Consider the following 19,094-nt stretch of genomic DNA (forward strand, 5'->3'; position numbering starts at 1 on the left):
CACACACACACACACACACACACACACACACACACACACACACACACACACACACACACACACACACACACACACACACACACACACACACACACACACACACACACACACACACACACACACACACACACACACACACCACAGTACACATGGTGAGGAAGCAGAGGAAGCAGCTAGCTCCGCCGACAACGCCAGGCGAAGCCACCGTGACAATCTGATATAAATCAAGCTCACAACACTTCGGAGTCTTAATAGGTTTAGATAATAGCCGCCCTCAACACTGCTCCCCATCCCAGCGCATCTTATAGAAACGGGTGGCATACTGCAAAGAAGGAAGCGATGGAGGCACTTTTTTGTATACTAGACTCTGCATATATTTATACATGTATTGCAGAGTGGTTGATGTGAGGTGTGGTTGAGGTGTTAGAGTCACTATGTTAAAGACGGGTTACTCACATATTAGGCTTCACCACAGTACGTTACAAATCCTCAGGGAGATGCAATAGGTTACAGTGTTGTATAACTACTGCGGCTGGTTGCTGTCATCTTTATGCACAACGGGATAATGATGCTAGTGACAGTGAGTCAGTTAAGCTACTGTACTTTACTAGCCTCCGTTAGCTAATGTCTGCAACATGCAGCTGTGCAGCAGCAGAAGTGGTGCCACTACAGCACATAGTATGTCAGTGTCGACTCGCGGGATTTCGCGCTAAACAATCAAACTCACATGGCACAATGCCGACAAAAGCATGTCAAAATTCAAACAATACTCTTCAGAGACTTACAATAATAGTTATTTTTCCATCTTAAAGAAACATGTCCTTTCTCTGCTCTCTTTAAGTTATCCATTGAGTTGCATCTCTCACATCACCCATAGGTTCCATCCAAAATGGCACCCTCTGTCCTAAAGAGGGTGCCATTCTATCCACTTATAACCAGGGCCCATACAAGTGTTGGGCATCACATCACAGTTAGTTGGGCCAGTGAACACTGATGTGAGTGGAGAGGACATGCAACTTGGTCGCTGATCAGGAGCGAGACAGTTTGGCCCTGCTGGCCCTGCAGGACACTGGTTGGCACCTCGCAGACATGAGCTAATTGAGCTTTAGGACTTGGTGTGAGGAAGAAAAACACGAAGAGTAAAAAAAAACACTGACAGACAGTAATTCCATTAGGAGAAAAAAAAACGAGTGAATTGATGAGGATATTAAAGAGAACATTAGACTGATTAGCTGTTATTCTATGAATAATGGAATAGGTGTCTGCTGATCCAAGTGAATGACATTTGAGAAAGAGAATGAAAAGATGGAATAGAATGATAGAGGAAAAGAGTGGGAAAAAAGACACGTCTTCAAATGAAATTATATCTGTATCCGCACAGTGATTAATAATGTAGGACAGAGAGACAATAGAGAGAGAAGTGTATAAAAGTGTGAAGAGGAGAGATAGGACTCAGGATAGATTGAGAAACGTGGAGGATCAAGAGGAGTCAATGGCTGCCGTGGATTTGCGGTTGATTGACAGGAAATTATGGGAAGGGACAAACACAGCATACATACAATAACACTCACCTTTGGAATTCATATGACCCTCAGAATATATGGAACGTAGTCAAAACAGCAATGGATTTCAATAGAAAGGTTGGAGTTTAAGGGTGCGCCTCTGATGCGTTTGTGCACAAGCATATTATTTTAACACGGTTATTTCAAGTGAAGTGTTTACTGACTGTCAACGTTTCAGGATTAATCCCCCAACCTCACCTATTCTACTTCCACACTTCCATCCCCCATTGACATGGAATGTGATTACCTCATCAAAGCAGAAGCTAGGTAACAGATCAAGCCATATCTGTCCCTGTGGGGGAGATGGGATATGTAACAAGGGGAGAAGTGGGCTTTGATGTGGAGTGGAGCGAGTAGACCTGAGCCAGGGAGAGCTCAGCACAGCCTGCTGCATGAGTAACATGGAGCCACAACCTATGGATACGCCCATACACACAGAGTCACATACAGAGCTGTCACATAGGCAGGCCATGCTTGCTTGCACACGGGAACATGCAGATATAGTATGGACGTCACACATATTCATTCACAAACTAACGGTATTGCTCACTCACTCACTGTGTACACTTACGGTGGGGTCCAACATTACACCCTTGATTAAGATTAGAAAAAATTACTATATAAAATAAATAATTAAAATACTGAGCTATATTGTATGCTAAAAAAAATATTATTTTATACTTATACAGTTGCTCAGAGAAAGAGATTTTGTTCAAAAAGTAATCATTTTTTGGTCTCAAAAAGGTAGGGTTAAAAATGATTGACAACCCTGTTTTCAATACCTTCAAAAACTTCACCTTGTGAGGATAATGTAACTGAGCCTTTTTCTAAAATGTTTTATGAGTTGGAGAACACATTGGGAGGGATCCACACAGAATCCTTCCAGATCCTTGATATCCTTCGTCTGCGTTTTATGGGATTGTCCTCCTCAAATCAAACCACATGTTTTCAATTGGTTTCACGTCTGGAAACTGACATAACTATTGCAAACAGTTGAATATGTGGCCAGTTAACCTTTTTATTTGTCAATTTTTATGTTTACTTGGGGGTTTTTGTCTTCCTGGAAGAGTAATGGTCTAAGATCCCTTCCAATGTGTTCTCAACTCATTAAACATTTTGGAAAAAGGCTCAGTGCCATTATCCTTGTAAGGTGAGGTATTGAAAACAGGGGTGTCAGTAATATTGACCCTTGCCTTTTTGAGAAAAAAAACTGCATCTATTTCTCTGAGCAATTGTATTAGTATAAAATAATATAATTTTCCATTTGTTTAGCATACAGTATAGCTCAGTATTTGAATTATTTATTTTATACAGTAATATTTCATATCTTTGTGTCAATCATTTCAAACCCCACTGTACATATGAGCAGATTCACACACACACACACACACACACACACACACACACACACACACACACACACACACACACACACACACACACACACACACACACACACACACACACACACACACACACACACACACACACACACACACACACACACACATACACAGGCATGTTTGTGTTACTATCCTTGTGGGGACCAAACAATTGATTCGCATTCAAAATCCTATCTTCCCTAACCCCTAAACCTAACCTTAAACCCTAACCACTAACCCTAATTCTATCCCTAATCCTAATTGTAACCCTAACCGTAAACCTAACCCCTAAACCTAAAATAGCCTTTTTCCTTGTGGTGACCGTTGAGATGTCCCCACTTGTCAGAATTTTCCTTGTTTTACTATCCTTGTGAGGACACACGCACACTCACAATCTCGCTCACACTCACTCACTAATAATCGTACACACACTCCCCCACTGACAAACTCATGAACACAAATAGACCCCTGACGTTCAGCTGATGCTGGGCGTGAGTCTTCATACAGTTCCTCTAATGTCCCCTCCAGTCCCTTAGTTCCATAAATAATGCATCTCAACCATCATGTCTTCATGGGTGACTGAACAACATCGCCCCCTGGACCTCCCTTGAGTCTCCAGATGTTGTTTGTGTGTGTGGCCGCGCATCTACTGTATGTGTACTATCCTCCTTTACATACTATTTACATTTGACCATCGACCTGACGTCCCGTTCTTCTGTCCTCCCTCTCTCTTCTCTCTCTTCCCCGTGTTTGCAGGACGACCACTCCATGTTCTTCCAGTTCGGCCCGTCCATCGAGCAGCAGGCCTCCATCATGCTGAAGATCATGGAGGAATACGACTGGTACATCTTCTCCATCGTCACCACCTACTACCCCGGATACCAGGACTTTGTCAACAAAGTGAGGCAGACCAGACCTGGGTTCAAATACTATTGGAAATCAGTTCAAATACACTATATATACAAAAGTATGTGGACACCCCTTCAAATTAGTGGATTTGGCTATTTCAGCCACACCCATTGCTGACAGGTGTATAAAATCGAGCACACAGCATTCCAATCTCCATAGACAAACATTGGCAGTAGAATGGCTTTACTGAAGAGCTCAGTGACTTTTAACGTGGCACCGTCATAGGATGCCACCTTTCTAACAAGTCAGTTCATCAAATTTCTGCCCTGCTTGTGCTGTTATTGTGATGTGGAAACGTCTAGGAGCAACAACGGCTCAGCTGCGAAGTGGTAGGCCACACAAGCTCACAGAATGGGACCGGCGAGAGCTGAAGCGAGTAGCGCGTTAAAATCGTCTGTCCTCCGCAACACTCACTACTGAGTTCCTAACTGCCTCTGGAAGCAACGTCAGCACAAGAAGTGTTTGTCGGGAGCTTCATGAAATGGGTTTCCATGGCCGAGCAGCCGCACACAAGCCTAAGATCACCATGTGCAATGCCAAGCATCGGCTGGAGTGGTGTAAAGCTTGCCGCCATTGCACTCTGGAGCAGTGGAAACGTGTTCTCTGCAGTGATGAATCACGCTTCACCATCTGGCAGTCCGACGGATGAATCTGGATTTGGCAGATGCCAGGAGAACGCTACCTGCCCGAATGCATAATGCCAACTGTAAAGTTTGGTGGAGGAAGAATAATGTTCTGGGGCTGTTTTTCATGTTTCGGACTCCTTAGTTCCAGTGAAGAGAAATCTTAATGCTACAGCATGCAATGACAGTCTAGACGATTCTGTGCTTCCAAATTTGTGGCAACAGTTTGGGGACGGCGCTTTCCAGTTTCAGCATGACAATGCCCTGTGCACAAAGCGAGATCCATACAGAAATGGCTTTTCCAGATCGGTGCGTAATAACTTGACTGGCCTGCACAGAGCCCTGACCTCAACCCCACCAAACACCTTTGGAATTAATTGGAACAACGACTGCGAGCAAGGCTTAATCGCCCAACATCAGTGCCCGACCTCATTAATGCTCTTGTGGCAGTATGGAAGCAAGTCCCTGCAGCAATGTTCCATTGTCTAGTGGAAAACCTTCCCAGAAGAGTGGAGGCTGTTGTAGCAGCGAAGGGGGGACCAACTGAATATTAATGCCCATGATTTTGGAATGAGATGTTCGACAAGCGGATGTCCACATACTTTTGGTCATGTAGTGTACTTTGTCTGTGCTTGATTGAGCTCGCCTGTTGCAATGAACTAAAAGAAAAGTCTCATGTTCAAACCCTGCACATCTGGCACTCCAAGCAAAGTATTTTAAAAATGGCATCCATTTTCTCCTGTTTCTATGCCCCATACCAAACCTGTTGTTCCTATGAAACCCCTATGAGAGATGCTCCACACCAAACCTGTTGTTCCTATGAAACCCCTATGAGAGATGCCCCACACCAAACCTGTTGTTCCTATGAAACCCCTATGAGCGATGCCCCACACCAAACCTGTTGTTCCTATGAAACCCCTATGAGAGATGCCCCACACCAAACCTTTGTTCCTATGAAACCCCTATGAGAGATGCCCCACACCAAACCTGTTGTTCCTATGAAACCCCTATGAGAGATGCCCCACACCAAACCTGTTGTTCCTATGAAACCCCTATGAGAGATGCCCCACACCAAACCTGTTGTTCCTATGAAACCCCTATGAGAGATGCTCCACACCAAACCTGTTGTTCCTATGAAACCCCTATGAGAGATGCTCCATACCAAACCTGTTGTTCCTATGAAACCCCTATGAGAGATGCTCCACACCAAACCTGTTATTTCTATGAAACCCCTATGAGAGATGCTCCACACCAAACCTGTTGTTCCTATGAAACCCCTATGAGAGATGCCCCACACCAAACCTGTTGTTCCTATGAAACCCCTATGAGAGATGCTCCACACCAAACCTGTTGTTCTTATGAAACCCTTATGAGAGATGCCCCACACCAAACCTGTTGTTCCTATGAAACCCCTATGAGAGATGCCCCACACCAAACCTGTTGTTCCTATGAAACCCCTATGAGAGATGCCCCACACCAAACCTGTTGTTCTTATGAAACCCTTATGAGAGATGCCCCACACCAAACCTGTTGTTCCTATGAAACCCCTATGAGAGATGCCCCACACCAAACCTGTTGTTCCTATGAAACCCCTATGAGAGATGTTCCACACCAAACCTGTTGTTCCTATGAAACCCCTATGAGAGATGCTCCACACCAAACCTGTTGTTCCTATGAGAGATGCTCCACACCAAACCTGTTGTTCCTATGAGAGATGCCCCACACCAAACCTGTTGTTCCTATGAAACCCCTATGAGAGATGCCCCACACCAAACCTGTTGTTCCTATGAAACCCCTATGAGAGATGCTCCACACCAAACCTGTTGTCCTATGAAACCCCTATGAGAGATGCCCCACACCAAACCTGTTGTTCCTATGAAACCCCTATGAGAGATGCCCCACACCAAACCTGTTGTTCCTATGAAACCCCTATGAGAGATGCTCCACACCAAACCTGTTATTTCTATGAAACCCCTATGAGAGATGCTCCACACCAAACCTGTTGTTCCTATGAAACCCCTATGAGAGATGCCCCACACCAAACCTGTTGTTCCTATGAAACCCCTATGAGAGATGCCCCACACCAAACCTGTTGTCCCTATGAAACCCCTATGAGAGATGCCCCACACCAAACCTGTTGTTCCTATGAAACCCCTATGAGAGATGCCCCACACCAAACCTGTTGTTCCTATGAAACCCTTATGAGAGATGCCCCACACCAAACCTGTTGTTCCTATGAAACCCCTATGAGAGATGCTCCACACCAAACCTGTTGTTCCTATGAAACCCCTATGAGAGATGCTCCACACCAAACCTGTTGTTCCTATGAGAGATGCTCCACACCAAACCTGTTGTTCCTATGAAACCCCTATGAGAGATGCCCCACACCAAACCTGTTGTTCCTATGAAACCCTTATGAGAGATGCTCCACACCAAACCTGTTGTTCCTATGAAACCCCTATGAGAGATGCTCCACACCAAACCTGTTGTTCCTATGAAACCCCTATGAGAGATGCTCCACACCAAACCTGTTGTTCCTATGAAACCCCTATGAGAGATGCCCCACACCAAACCTGTTGTTCCTATGAAACCCCTATGAGAGATGCTCCACACCAAACCTGTTGTTCCTATGAAACCCCTATGAGAGATGCCCCACACCAAACCTGTTGTTCCTATGAAACCCTTATGAGAGATGCTCCACACCAAACCTGTTGTTCCTATGAAACCCCTATGAGAGATGCTCCACACCAAACCTGTTGTTCCTATGAAACCCCTATGAGAGATGCTCCACACCAAACCTGTTGTTCCTATGAAACCCCTATGAGAGATGCCCCAAACCAAACCTGTTGTTCCTATGAAACCCCTATGAGAGATACCCCACACCAAACCTGTTGTTCCTATGAAACCCTTATGAGAGATGCTCCACACCAAACCTGTTGTTCCTATGAAACCCCTATGAGAGATGCTCCACACCAAACCTGTTGTTCCTATGAAACCCCTATGAGAGATGCTCCACACCAAACCTGTTGTTCCTATGAAACCCCTATGAGAGATGCTCCACACCAAACCTGTTGTTCCTATGAAACCCCTATGAGAGATGCTCCACACCAAACCTGTTGTTCCTATGAAACCCCTATGAGAGATGCTCCACACCAAACCTGTTGTTCCTATGAAACCCCTATGAGAGATGCTCCACACCAAACCTGTTGTTCCTATGAAACCCCTATGAGAGATACCCCACACCAAACCTGTTGTTCCTATGAAACCCTTATGAGAGATGCTCCACACCAAACCTGTTGTTCCTATGAAACCCCTATGAGAGATACCCCACACCAAACCTGTTGTTCCTATGAAACCCCTATGAGAGATGCTCCACACCAAACCTGTTGTTCCTATGAAACCCCTATGAGAGATGCTCCACACCAAACCTGTTGTTCCTATGAAACCCCTATGAGAGATGCTCCACACCAAACCTGTTGTTCCTATGAAACCCCTATGAGAGATGCCCCACACCAAACCTGTTGTTCCTATGAAACCCCTATGAGAGATGCCCCACACCAAACCTATTGTTCCTATGAAACCCCTATGAGAGATGCCCCACACCAAACCTGTTGTTCCTATGAAACCCCTATGAGAGATGCCCCATACCAAACCTGTTGTTCCTATGAAACCCCTATGAGAGATGCTCCACACCAAACCTGTTGTTCCTATGAAACCCCTATGAGAGATGCTCCACACCAAACCTGTTGCTCCTATGAAACCCTTATGAGAGATGCCCCACACCAAACCTGTTGTTCCTATGAAACCCCTATGAGAGATGCCCCACACCAAACCTGTTGTTCCTATGAAACCCCTATGAGAGATGCTCCACACCAAACCTGTTGTTCCTATGAAACCCCTATGAGAGATGCCCCACACCAAACCTGTTGTTCCTATGAAACCCCTATGAGAGATGCTCCACACCAAACCTGTTGTTCCTATGAAACCCCTATGAGAGATGCCCCACACCAAACCTTTTGTTCTTTCCCTTTGTCTTGAAAGCATTCTTTAGAAAACAGCCAGGACTTAAAGCTCAAGTACAACCCTAGAGCTGAACTGGCACACAACTAGTCTTACACCTGCACAGCTAAACCCAAGAGAGGAGCCAGAAAGACTGCCAGACAGACAAACAAACTGTTTACTTTTCAAGTGGTGTTTCTTGTGTGGATATTGGAACAGAACGTCAATACTTTTATTTCCTCGTTTTCCTCCTCCTTCTCCTCCTCCTTCCCTCTCTCCTCTTCTTTTCCTCATCCTCCCTCACTCTTCTACCTCCTCCCTCTCTCTTCTCCCCCCACCCCCCTTTCCCTCTCCCCCACCATAGATCCGGAGCACCATAGAGAACAGTTTTGTGGGCTGGGAGCTAGAAGAAGTCCTCCTGTTGGACATGTCTGTGGATGACGGCGACGCTAAGATCCAGAACCAGATGAAGAAGCTGCAGAGCCCTGTCTACCTGCTCTACTGCACCAAGGAGGAGGCCTACACCATCTTTGAGGTGGCAAACTCTGTGGGACTGACGGGATACGGGTACACCTGGATCGTACCGTCGCTAGTGGCCGGCGACGCCGATAATGTCCCCGCTGTGTTTCCCACAGGTACTTACTGGATGGGGTTAGAATGGGGGTCAGGAGAAGGGTATAAAGGTGCATACTGATCCAGGAGCAGTTTATTATCCCCAGGTTTTAAAGCTTATTAAACGGAAAATACAAAACTGATCATAGATCAGCGTCTCTGGGAAACTTCATCCTACTCTGGCTGAGCTCAGCTGTAAAGGGTGTTGGATGTAGGGATTACAAACAAGTTTTTAGTTCATGTGGCACCTCTGTTATTTGAAATGGCTCTCTTAACCTCTCTCTCCACCTCCCACCTTTTCACCCCTCATCCTTCCACATCTTCCCCTACCCCCCCATTTTCTTCTCTTTTTCCCTCTCTCTTTTTTCCTCTCTCTCTCTCCTTCGCTCAGGGCTAATTTCGGTGTCGTATGACGAATGGGACTACAGTTTGGAAGCTCGGGTGCGGGATGCAGTGGCTGTCATCGCCATGGCGACCTCCACCATGATGCTGGACCGGGGGCAACACACGCTGCTCAAGTCAGGCTGCAACGAGACCCCTAACAAGAAGGGCTCCAAACAAGGCAACTCCAATGAAGTGCTCAAGTGAGTGCCCTAGATATGGGGGTACAGAGGGGTAGAAAAATAGAGTATAGTATGGTAGAGACTATAATGGCGCTGCTGACCTGCAAAACGACTAACCATCATCTAAAACTGACACTTACCTTAACCAAACCCTTAACCCTAACCCTAACCTAATTTTAGCCAATTCTGAAATGAAATATCGGTTTGCAGGTCAGGAGTGTCCGTATAGCCTTTTCCGTATAGTACACACACACCTAGACACACAGACAATACCCATGCACATACACACACTCACACACACACACACACAAACTCACACACATACACACACACACAGACCTTTGAGGAACAGTGTCCTCTTTTTATTCATCCCAGCATAACCTGAAGAGAGGTGGATATGTACAGCCTTTTACAACAGCCTTCGTCTTATCTTAGCATTAACCACAATAATCATGAAAGAAAACATATTTTTCTTTCTTCATTTACTTGTTTTGTTATCTGACGCATTACAGTACAGAACATTACAGTACACTCAGTACATGAATAATTAATATCCATTTAACTTCATAGGGCTTTGCTTTTAGTGCCTGCATTGTTCATAGATTCTGTGACTAATTGAATGCTTGGGGACAAACGGATTAAATTAAAAGAGGTCCAAAGAACAGTAGGAGGTTAGGAGGTGTGTGTGTGTGTGTGTGTGTGTGTTTTGTGTGAGTGTGTGTTAGACTCCCTTCCTCTAGCACTGTTGTTGGGGTACTGATTGAGTTACATTTACAGTCTAATAAGGGTTGGGGATTATTAATGCTGCTCTTATTAGACAATATATACTCGTACAAAAGCCATTCCCCTCTCAATCCTCCACGTTCCTTTTCTAAAAATAAACATAATTGTATTTTCTGTGGTTGGTTTGGATTGTAGATTGGAATATATGGGTTATTGTGTGTGTGTGTGTGTGTGTGTGTGTGTGTGTGTGTGTGTGTGTGTGTGTGTGTGTGTGTGTGTGTGTGTGTGTGTGTGTGTGTGTGTGTGTGTGTGTGTGTGTGTGTGTGTGTGTGTGTGTGTGTGATAAGCAACCTGGGTGAGAGTATAACATTTTTGAGATGTTTATTTGTTTTATTATCAGATGCAGTTATGTGAATACGTCCCTCATCGCAACTTCCAAACAACAGGAATAAAATAACACAAACCCAAACTCATGAATATTTCAATCCCCAACGGAGTTCCTTCTCTGTCACTGAGACCCAGAGTTGGTAGTTAGGGCCTGGCATTCAATCATCCTCCTGGAGTACACCTAGGACCCTTGTCAAAACACACACACACACACACACACACACACACACACACACACACACACACACACACACACACACACACACACACACACACACACACACACACACACACACACACACACACACACACACACACACTGTGTGTCTCTCTCTGTGTCTCTCTGTGTGTCTCTCTCTGTGTCTCTCTCTATGTCTCTGTCTTTCTCTCTCTCTCTCTCTCTCCCTCTCTCTCTCTATGTCTCTCTCTCTCTGACTTTCTCTCTCCCTCTCTCACTCTTTCTCTCTCTCTCTCTCTATGTCTCTCTCTCTATGTCTCTCTCTCTCTCTCTCTCACACACACACACACACACATACACACATCCCTCATTCAGCACAGGCTTTAGTATTCCAAATAAATTAATCTTAAAAGACCCTCAGCAAAAGACACACACACACACACACACACACACACACACACACACACACACACACACACACACACACACACACACACACACACACACACACACACACACACACACACACACACACACACACACACACACATACACACACTGTGTGTCTCTCTCTGTGTCTCTCTGTGTGTCTCTCTCTGTGTCTCTCTCTATGTCTCTGTCTTTCTCTCTCTCTCTCTCCCTCTCTCTCTCTCTCTCTCTCTCTCTATGTCTCTCTCTCTCTGACTTTCTCTCTCCCTCTCTCACTCTTTCTCTCTCTCTCTCTCTCTCTCTCTCTCTCTCTCTCTCTCTCTCTCTCTCTCTCTCTCTATGTCTCTCTCTCTATGTCTCTCTCTCTCTCTCTCTCTCTCTCTCTCTCTCTCACACACACACACACACACACACATACACACATCCCTCATTCAGCACAGGCTTTAGTATTCCAAATAAATTAATCTTAAAAGACCCTCAGCAAAAGACACACACACACACACACACACACACACACACACACACACACACACACACACACACACACACACACACACACACACACACACACACACACACACACACACACACACACACACACTGTGTGTCTCTCTCTGTGTCTCTCTGTGTGTCTCTCTCTGTGTCTCTCTCTATGTCTCTGTCTTTCTCTCTCTCTCTCTCCCTCTCTCTCTCTCTCTCTCTCTCTCTCTCTCTCTATGTCTCTCTCTCTCTGACTTTCTCTCTCCCTCTCTCACTCTTTCTCTCTCTCGCTCTCGCTCTCTCTCTCTCTCTCTCTCTCTCTCTCTCTCTCTCTCTCTCTATGTCTCTCTCTCTATGTCTCTCTCTCTCTCTCTCTCTCTCTCTCTCTCTCTCTCTCTCTCTCTCTCTCTCTCTCTCTCTCTCTCTCTCTCTCTCTCTCTCTCTCTCTCTCTCTCTCTCTCTCTCTCTCTCTCTCTCTCTCTCTCTCTCTCTCTCTCTCTCTCACACACACACACACACACACACACACACACACACACACACACACACACACACACACACACACACACACACATACACACATCCCTCATTCAGCACAGGCTTTAGTATTCCAAATAAATTAATCTTAAAAGACCCTCAGCAAAAGACACACACACACACACACACACACACACACACACACACACACACACACACACACACACACACACACACACACACACACACACACACACACACACACACACACACACACACACACACGGGACCCTGCCATCGGGGGTTGCTGTGGTGTTTCCACCCTAACCAACCAACCTCATCCCTTCATCTCAGGGCTGAGCGAAGAACAGAATGAGAGGTGATGGTGACCATAATGGCTTGGTTGCCCCTATCCTCCTCCCACCTCCCTCCTGGCTGCCCCTTCCTCCCCCTTTCACCCCTCACCTCCTCCCCTAACTCCTGGAAAACCTGCCCCCACCACCCCTCGACCCCCCAACCCCCCAGTAACAGACAGTATGCCCTGTAGGCCCTATGTGCGTGACTCGTGAACGTGGTGGATCCATACCAGTAATGCTAGATTTGCATGCCATGCTGTCAGACAGTGATGGACTACAGCAGGGGGGGGGGGGGGCTCATTGAGTCACACTCTCTGTTTGTGGAGGAAGTGTGTCTATGTCTGTATGTGTGTGTGCATGTGAGCGCGTGCGTGCCTGTGTATCACATTCTCTGCTTGTTTTGGGGGGCAGGTTGACCTCATGGGGATATAGCCTCTGACTGGAGGGTTCTCTCGTGTTTCTCCCTCCCTGCCACTGAGGAGAGGACAGAACAGGAGGTCTGGTGTAATGAGAAAATGTGCTGGAAGTGGTTTTGGATGATGAGCCGCTATGGGGCTTATTGGTGTGTATGGCTAGGGAGGCAGAGAGAGGGGAGAGGTGTGGGATGAGAAGAAGTGTGTATGTGTGTGCGTGCATGGGGGAGGAAGTGTGTAATTTTCTCTTATACATACAGTACCAGTCAAAAGTTTGGACACACCTACTCATTCAAGGGTTCTTCTTTATTTTTACTATTTTCTACATTGTAGAATAACAGCAAAGACATACAAACTATGAAATAGCACAAATCGAATCATGTAGTAACCAAAAAAGTGTTAAAGAAATCAAAATATATTTAATATTTTAGATTGTTTAAAGTTGCCACCCTTTGCCTTGATGACAACTTTGCACACTCTCGGTTTCTCTCAACCAGCTTCCCCTGGAATGCTTTTACAACAGTCTTGAAGGAGTTCCCACATATGTTGAGCATGTGGTCCAACTCATCCCAAACCATCTCAATTGGGTTGAGGTCGGGTCATTGTGGAGGCCAAGTCTTCTGATGCAACACTCCATCACTCTTCTTCTTGGTCAAATAGCCCTTACACAGCCTGGAGGTGTGATGGGTCATTGTCCTGTTGAAAACAAATGATAGTCCCACTAAGTGCAAACCAGATGGGATGGCGTATCTGATATTAAATTTTGTTATCAATGTTCATAAATGTCAATTATTCTAATGTGTCTGCAACCCAGAATTTGTAAAGTTCTGGTTTAAATGAAACAGACAGAATTTCCAGCTCACAATAGTCAAATCAATGTTTATTCACGAGAGCTCTGCAGTTAATATACAAAGACATTCCTTTTACACCATTCTTCTCACTTACGCACACACATGCACACTAACATTAGGAGAGCTATCTTCTTCTCCAGGATTCTCACCACAGTTTACCACTAACCCCCCCCCCCCCCCCCCCTGGAGGGGTACTCCCTGTCCTATCGTAATTTCTCAGTGTTCTAGCCAGGTTGGTTCAAACACAGTTTAATTGTTGTCTGTGTTTTCTTTAGGCACACACATACATTCCTCTCTTCCCCAGTCCAACCTAGTTGGACTTATTTTTGATATTTTTTATTTTTCCTTATATATGCTCCATAACCTATACTCCCTAATGGTTATGTTTCCGGGTAGAATTATTTAATAATTATCTGTCACCTTATAAATTATTTTATCAGTATCGCTGTGGAATGCTGTGGTAGCCATAATGGTTAAGAGTGCCTTGAATTCTAAATAAATCACAGACAGTGTCACCAGCAAAGCACCACCATCACACCTCCTCCTCCTCCATGCTTCACAGTGGGAACCACACATGCTGAGATAATCCGTTCACCTACTCTGCGTCTCACAAAGACACAGCGGTTGGAACCACAAATCTCAAATTGGGACTCATCAATCCTAAGGACAGATTTCCACCAGTCTAATGTCCATTGCTCGTGTTTTTTTTGGCCCAAGCAAGTCTCTTCTTATTGTTGGTGTCCTTTAGTAGTGGTTTCTTTGCAGAAATTCAATCATAAAGGCCTGATTCACACCGACTCATCTCAACAGTTGATGTTGAGATGTGTCTGTTACTTAAACTCTGTGAAGCATTTATTTGGGCAGAAATTTCTGAGACTGGTAACTGTAATGAACTTATCCTCTGCAGCAGAGGTAACTCCGGGTTTTCCTTTCCTGTGGCAGTCTTCATGAGAGTTAGTTTCATCATAGGGCTTGATGGTTTTTGCGACTGCACTTGAAGAAACTTTCAAAGTTCTTGAAGTTTTCCACATTGACTGACAATCATGTCTTAAAGCAATGATGGACTGTCGTTTCTCTTTGCTTATTTGAGCTGTTCTTGCCATAATATGGACTTGGTCTTTTACTGTATAGGGCTATCTTCTGTGTACCACCCCTACCTTGTCACAGCACAACTGATTGGCTCAAACATAAACTTGGCCCGTTTCCTGTTGCTCAGGGCAACATATCTTCCCAGAATTCTCAACGTGGGTGTGGTTCTACTTTCCAGGTGGGGGTCCTATCTCTCCAAAGTGGAGACTGCACCCCTCGGTGGTTCCCCAGATATGGGACCGGATCAGCATGGCCAACGTAGATCTTAAACATCGCAAGAAAATACACATTGTTGTCTGTTCTTCTCAATGAGGGATCTGGGCCCGCCTTTGGGAACAGATGCTTTGGCGTATCAGTGGCCTCGTACCCTGCGCTATGCGTTTCCTCCGATGCATCTGATTCAAGCCACCGCAAGGAGGGTCTTTCAGGAGGGTCTGTTGTTGATTGTTGTGTCTCCCCGTTGGCCCAGACAACCCTGGTTCCCGGTGATCATTCGCCCGTTGGGCTGGGACCCGTGGAGGGTTCCGTGTTGTCAGGATCTATTGTCTCAGGCGCATGGGAGAGTTTGGCACCCATGGCCACATATATGGGATCAGTGGGTTTGGCCCCTGAAAGGTTGAATTTGACGGCTAGGGGTTTACCCTTGAACGTGATTACGACTGTGCAGTTGGCGCGTCACACACTCTATGAGAGGGTTGTATACATATAAGTGGCGTGCATTTGAGGGTTGGTGTCTGGTTAAAGCAGTTTCTCCTTTTTAAAGCTCTTTGGTGGACATTTTGATGTTCTTGCAAGAACTTCTTGAGCAGGGCCTTTTTCACATTGGAGGCATATACGGCAGCCATCTCGGTGTGTCATGTAGGGATTGACAGCTCTACCCAGTGGTCTCATCCTCTGGGGGTGCGGTACCTGAAAGGCGTGTGTCGGCTCATACCAGTGTCTGAGCCTATGGCACCGATCTGGGACCTGGCTTTGGTCCTGGACACTGTGTGATCCTCCGTTTGAACCATTGGAGTCTTTGGACCTGCTATGTAGCGTGCGTTTGTGCTTTACCAAGTCACAACAGGGGTTCTGTTGTTTTGGACATGCGGTTCCTTGTACGAGTTCCGATATTCCAGGCTTACAAGGTAAGTATTGTTCTTAGAACTGTGGGGTTTATGGACTGCAGTGGCAGCATGGCAGTGTGCATCGTCAAGTTGCAGCAGGTTCTGGTTCCCTATATGCTTCACTGAGTCGTGGCTGAACGACAACAATATCAACATACACCTGGCTGGTTATACGATGTACCGGTTGGATAGAACAGCGGTGTCTGGTAAGACAAGGGGCGGGGGTCTAAGTATTTTTGTAAATAACAGCTGGTGCATGATATCTAAGGAAGTCTCAAGCCATTGCTCGCCTGAGGTAGAGTTTCTCATGATAAGCTGCAGACCACATTACCTACCGAGAGAGTTTTCATCTATATTCTTTGTAGCTGTTTACATACCATCACAGTCAGAGGCAGCATTGAATGAGTTGTATTCCACCGTAAGCAAACAAGAAAACGCTCACCCAGAGGCGGTGCTCCTAATAGCCGGGGACTTTAATGCAGGGAAACTTATATCTATTGCAGGCTCTGTGTGTCTGTAAGCCCCACACTGTTACTCCATCCTGGCTGTGTGTGTGCGTGTGAGTTTTTCTTGGACATCTGATGGGAGAAATGACTGATTTACAGTTCATGAGGGTTGCCTCATCACACATGACATTTTGGAATGATGTGACCTTTTTAACCCTTTGAAACAGCCCCTATGACCCCAATTTAACTTCTTATGGCTGCAGGGGCAGTATTGAGTAGCTTGGATGAAAGGTGCACAGAGGTGCCCAGAGTAAATGGCCTGCTCCTCAGTCATAGTTGCTAATATTTGCATATTATTATTAGTATTGGATAGAAAACACTCTGAAGATTCTAAAACTGTTTGAATTATGTCTGTGAGTATAACAGAACTCATATGGCAGGCAAAAACCTGAGAAGTTCCACTTCATGTTTGGATTTTTTCTGAGGTGGCAGATTTTCAACCAAGCTCTCATTGAAATTACAGCGAGATATTGATGAGTTTTCACTTCCTACGGCTTCCACTAGATGTCAACAGTCAATAGAACTTGTCTGATGACTCTAATGTGAAGGGGGGCCGAAGGAGACAGGAATTAGTCACCACTGCCACGAGCTGACCATGCTTTGACCACGCGCGTTCACGTGATAGGCAGCTCCGTTCCATCGCTCAACTGAAGTCAATCTAATTCTCCGGTTGGAACGTTATTCAAGATGTATGTTAACAACATTCTAAAGATTGATTCAGTACATCGTTTGACATGTTTCTACTGACTGTTATGGAACTTTTAGACATTTTGTCACGTTATAGTGGACGCGCTTTGTGACTTTGGAATTGTTTACCAAACGTGCTAACCAAAGTAGCTAATTGGACATAAAAAACGGACATTATCGAACAAATCAAGCATTTATTGTGGACCTGGGATTCCTAGGACTGCATTCTGATGAAGTTCATCAAAGGTAAGGAAACATTTATCATGTATTTTCTGGTTTCTGTTGACTCCAACATGGCGGCTAATTTGGCTATTGTTCTGAGCGCCGTCTCAGATTATTGCATTGTTTGCTTTTTCCGTAATAAAAAAAAAAAATCTGACACAGCGGTTGCATTAAGGAGAGGCATATCTATAATTACATGTGTATAACTTGTATTATCATCCACATTTATGATGAGTATTTCTGTTGAAATGATGTGGCTATGCAAAATCACTTGATGTTTTTGGAACTAGTGAATGTAACGCGCCAATGTAAACTCCGATTTTTTTATATAAATATGAACTTTATCAAACAAAACATGCATATATTGTGTAACATGAAATCCTATGAGTGTCATCTGATGAAGATCATCAAAGGTTAGTGATTAATTTTATCTCTATTTCTGCTTTTTGTGACTGCTATATTTCGCTGGAAAAATGGCTGTGCTTATTGTGGTTTGGTGGTGACCTAACATAATCGTTTGTAGTGCTTTCGCTGAAAAGCATATTTGAAATCGGACACTTTGGTGGGATTAACAACAAGATTACCTTTAAAATGATATAAGACACATGTCTGTTTGAGGAATTTTAATTATGAGATTTCTGTTGTTTGAATTTGGCGCCCTGCACTTTCACTGGCTGTTGTCATATCGATCCCGTTAGCGGGATGCATCCATAAGAAGTTTTAAGGCACTTCCGGTTGTCACAGGAAGCTGAAAGTAACACAGGCTCTGTGTGTCTGTAAGCCTCACACTGTGTCACTCCCCATTGTGTGTGTGTGTGTGTGTGTGTGTGTGTGTGTGTGTGTGTGTGTGTGTGTGTGTGTGTGTGTGTGTGTGTGTGTGTGTGTGTGTGAGAGAGAGAGAGAGAGAGAGAGAGAGAGAGAGAGAGAGAGAGAGAGAGAGAGAGAGAGAGAGAGAGAGAGAGAGAGAGAGAGAGAGAGAGAGAGAGAGAGAGAGAGAGAGAGAGAGAGAGAGAGAGAGAGAGAGAGAGAGAGAGAGAGAGAGAGAGAGAGAGAGAGAGAGAGAGAGAGAGAGAGAGAGAGAGAGAATTCAGAAAATCACGTAGAGCTCCAAAATCCGCCTTAATGGATTCGTCTGAACACGCTGCAACTGGATCTATAACTTGTTTGAAAAAAAACATTTCTTAACCATCACCAAACGGACATTGAATTATTGATCGTAAATTACGATAGATAAATGGCTGGTTCTTTTTTTCCTTACACGTGTAGGTTTTTGTACTTTGACGTGAAGTGGTCAAATTAGCGCTGTATTACCGTTTTTGACCTTTAATCACAGAAAATGGGTCTCAACTTAAAAAGCGTTGAGGCCTCGACGCCATCTTGTTTCTGGGCTAAAAGTCCATTTGGCCAAACCTGTGCTCACCGAATTTCATCTTCGAAGTCTTTTCCGTTTAGGAGAAACGCCCATGTCCGTTTGGTGATGTTTTGTCCATTTGCAATAAGCAGCCAGTCGCCATCGGGTGGAATTTTCCAGTACAGCGGA

At 45.0% G+C, this 19,094-nt stretch overlaps 1 protein-coding gene across 2 annotated transcripts in view; it reads left to right on the forward strand.

The window, feature by feature from the left end:
* Positions 1-19,094, forward strand: part of LOC139544393 (glutamate receptor ionotropic, NMDA 2B-like) — a 104,044-nt gene that overhangs the window by 45,030 nt on the left and 39,920 nt on the right. For both annotated transcript variants that reach the window (XM_071351434.1, XM_071351443.1), the window contains exons 2-4: positions 3,701-3,844; positions 8,840-9,110; positions 9,479-9,671. In XM_071351434.1, the coding sequence (XP_071207535.1) occupies positions 3,701-3,844; positions 8,840-9,110; positions 9,479-9,671 (608 nt within the window). The remainder of the gene's footprint in view (positions 1-3,700; positions 3,845-8,839; positions 9,111-9,478; positions 9,672-19,094) is intronic.

Source organism: Salvelinus alpinus, chromosome 2, assembly GCF_045679555.1.
Source record: "Salvelinus alpinus chromosome 2, SLU_Salpinus.1, whole genome shotgun sequence".
Taxonomy (NCBI): Eukaryota; Metazoa; Chordata; class Actinopteri; order Salmoniformes; family Salmonidae; genus Salvelinus; species Salvelinus alpinus.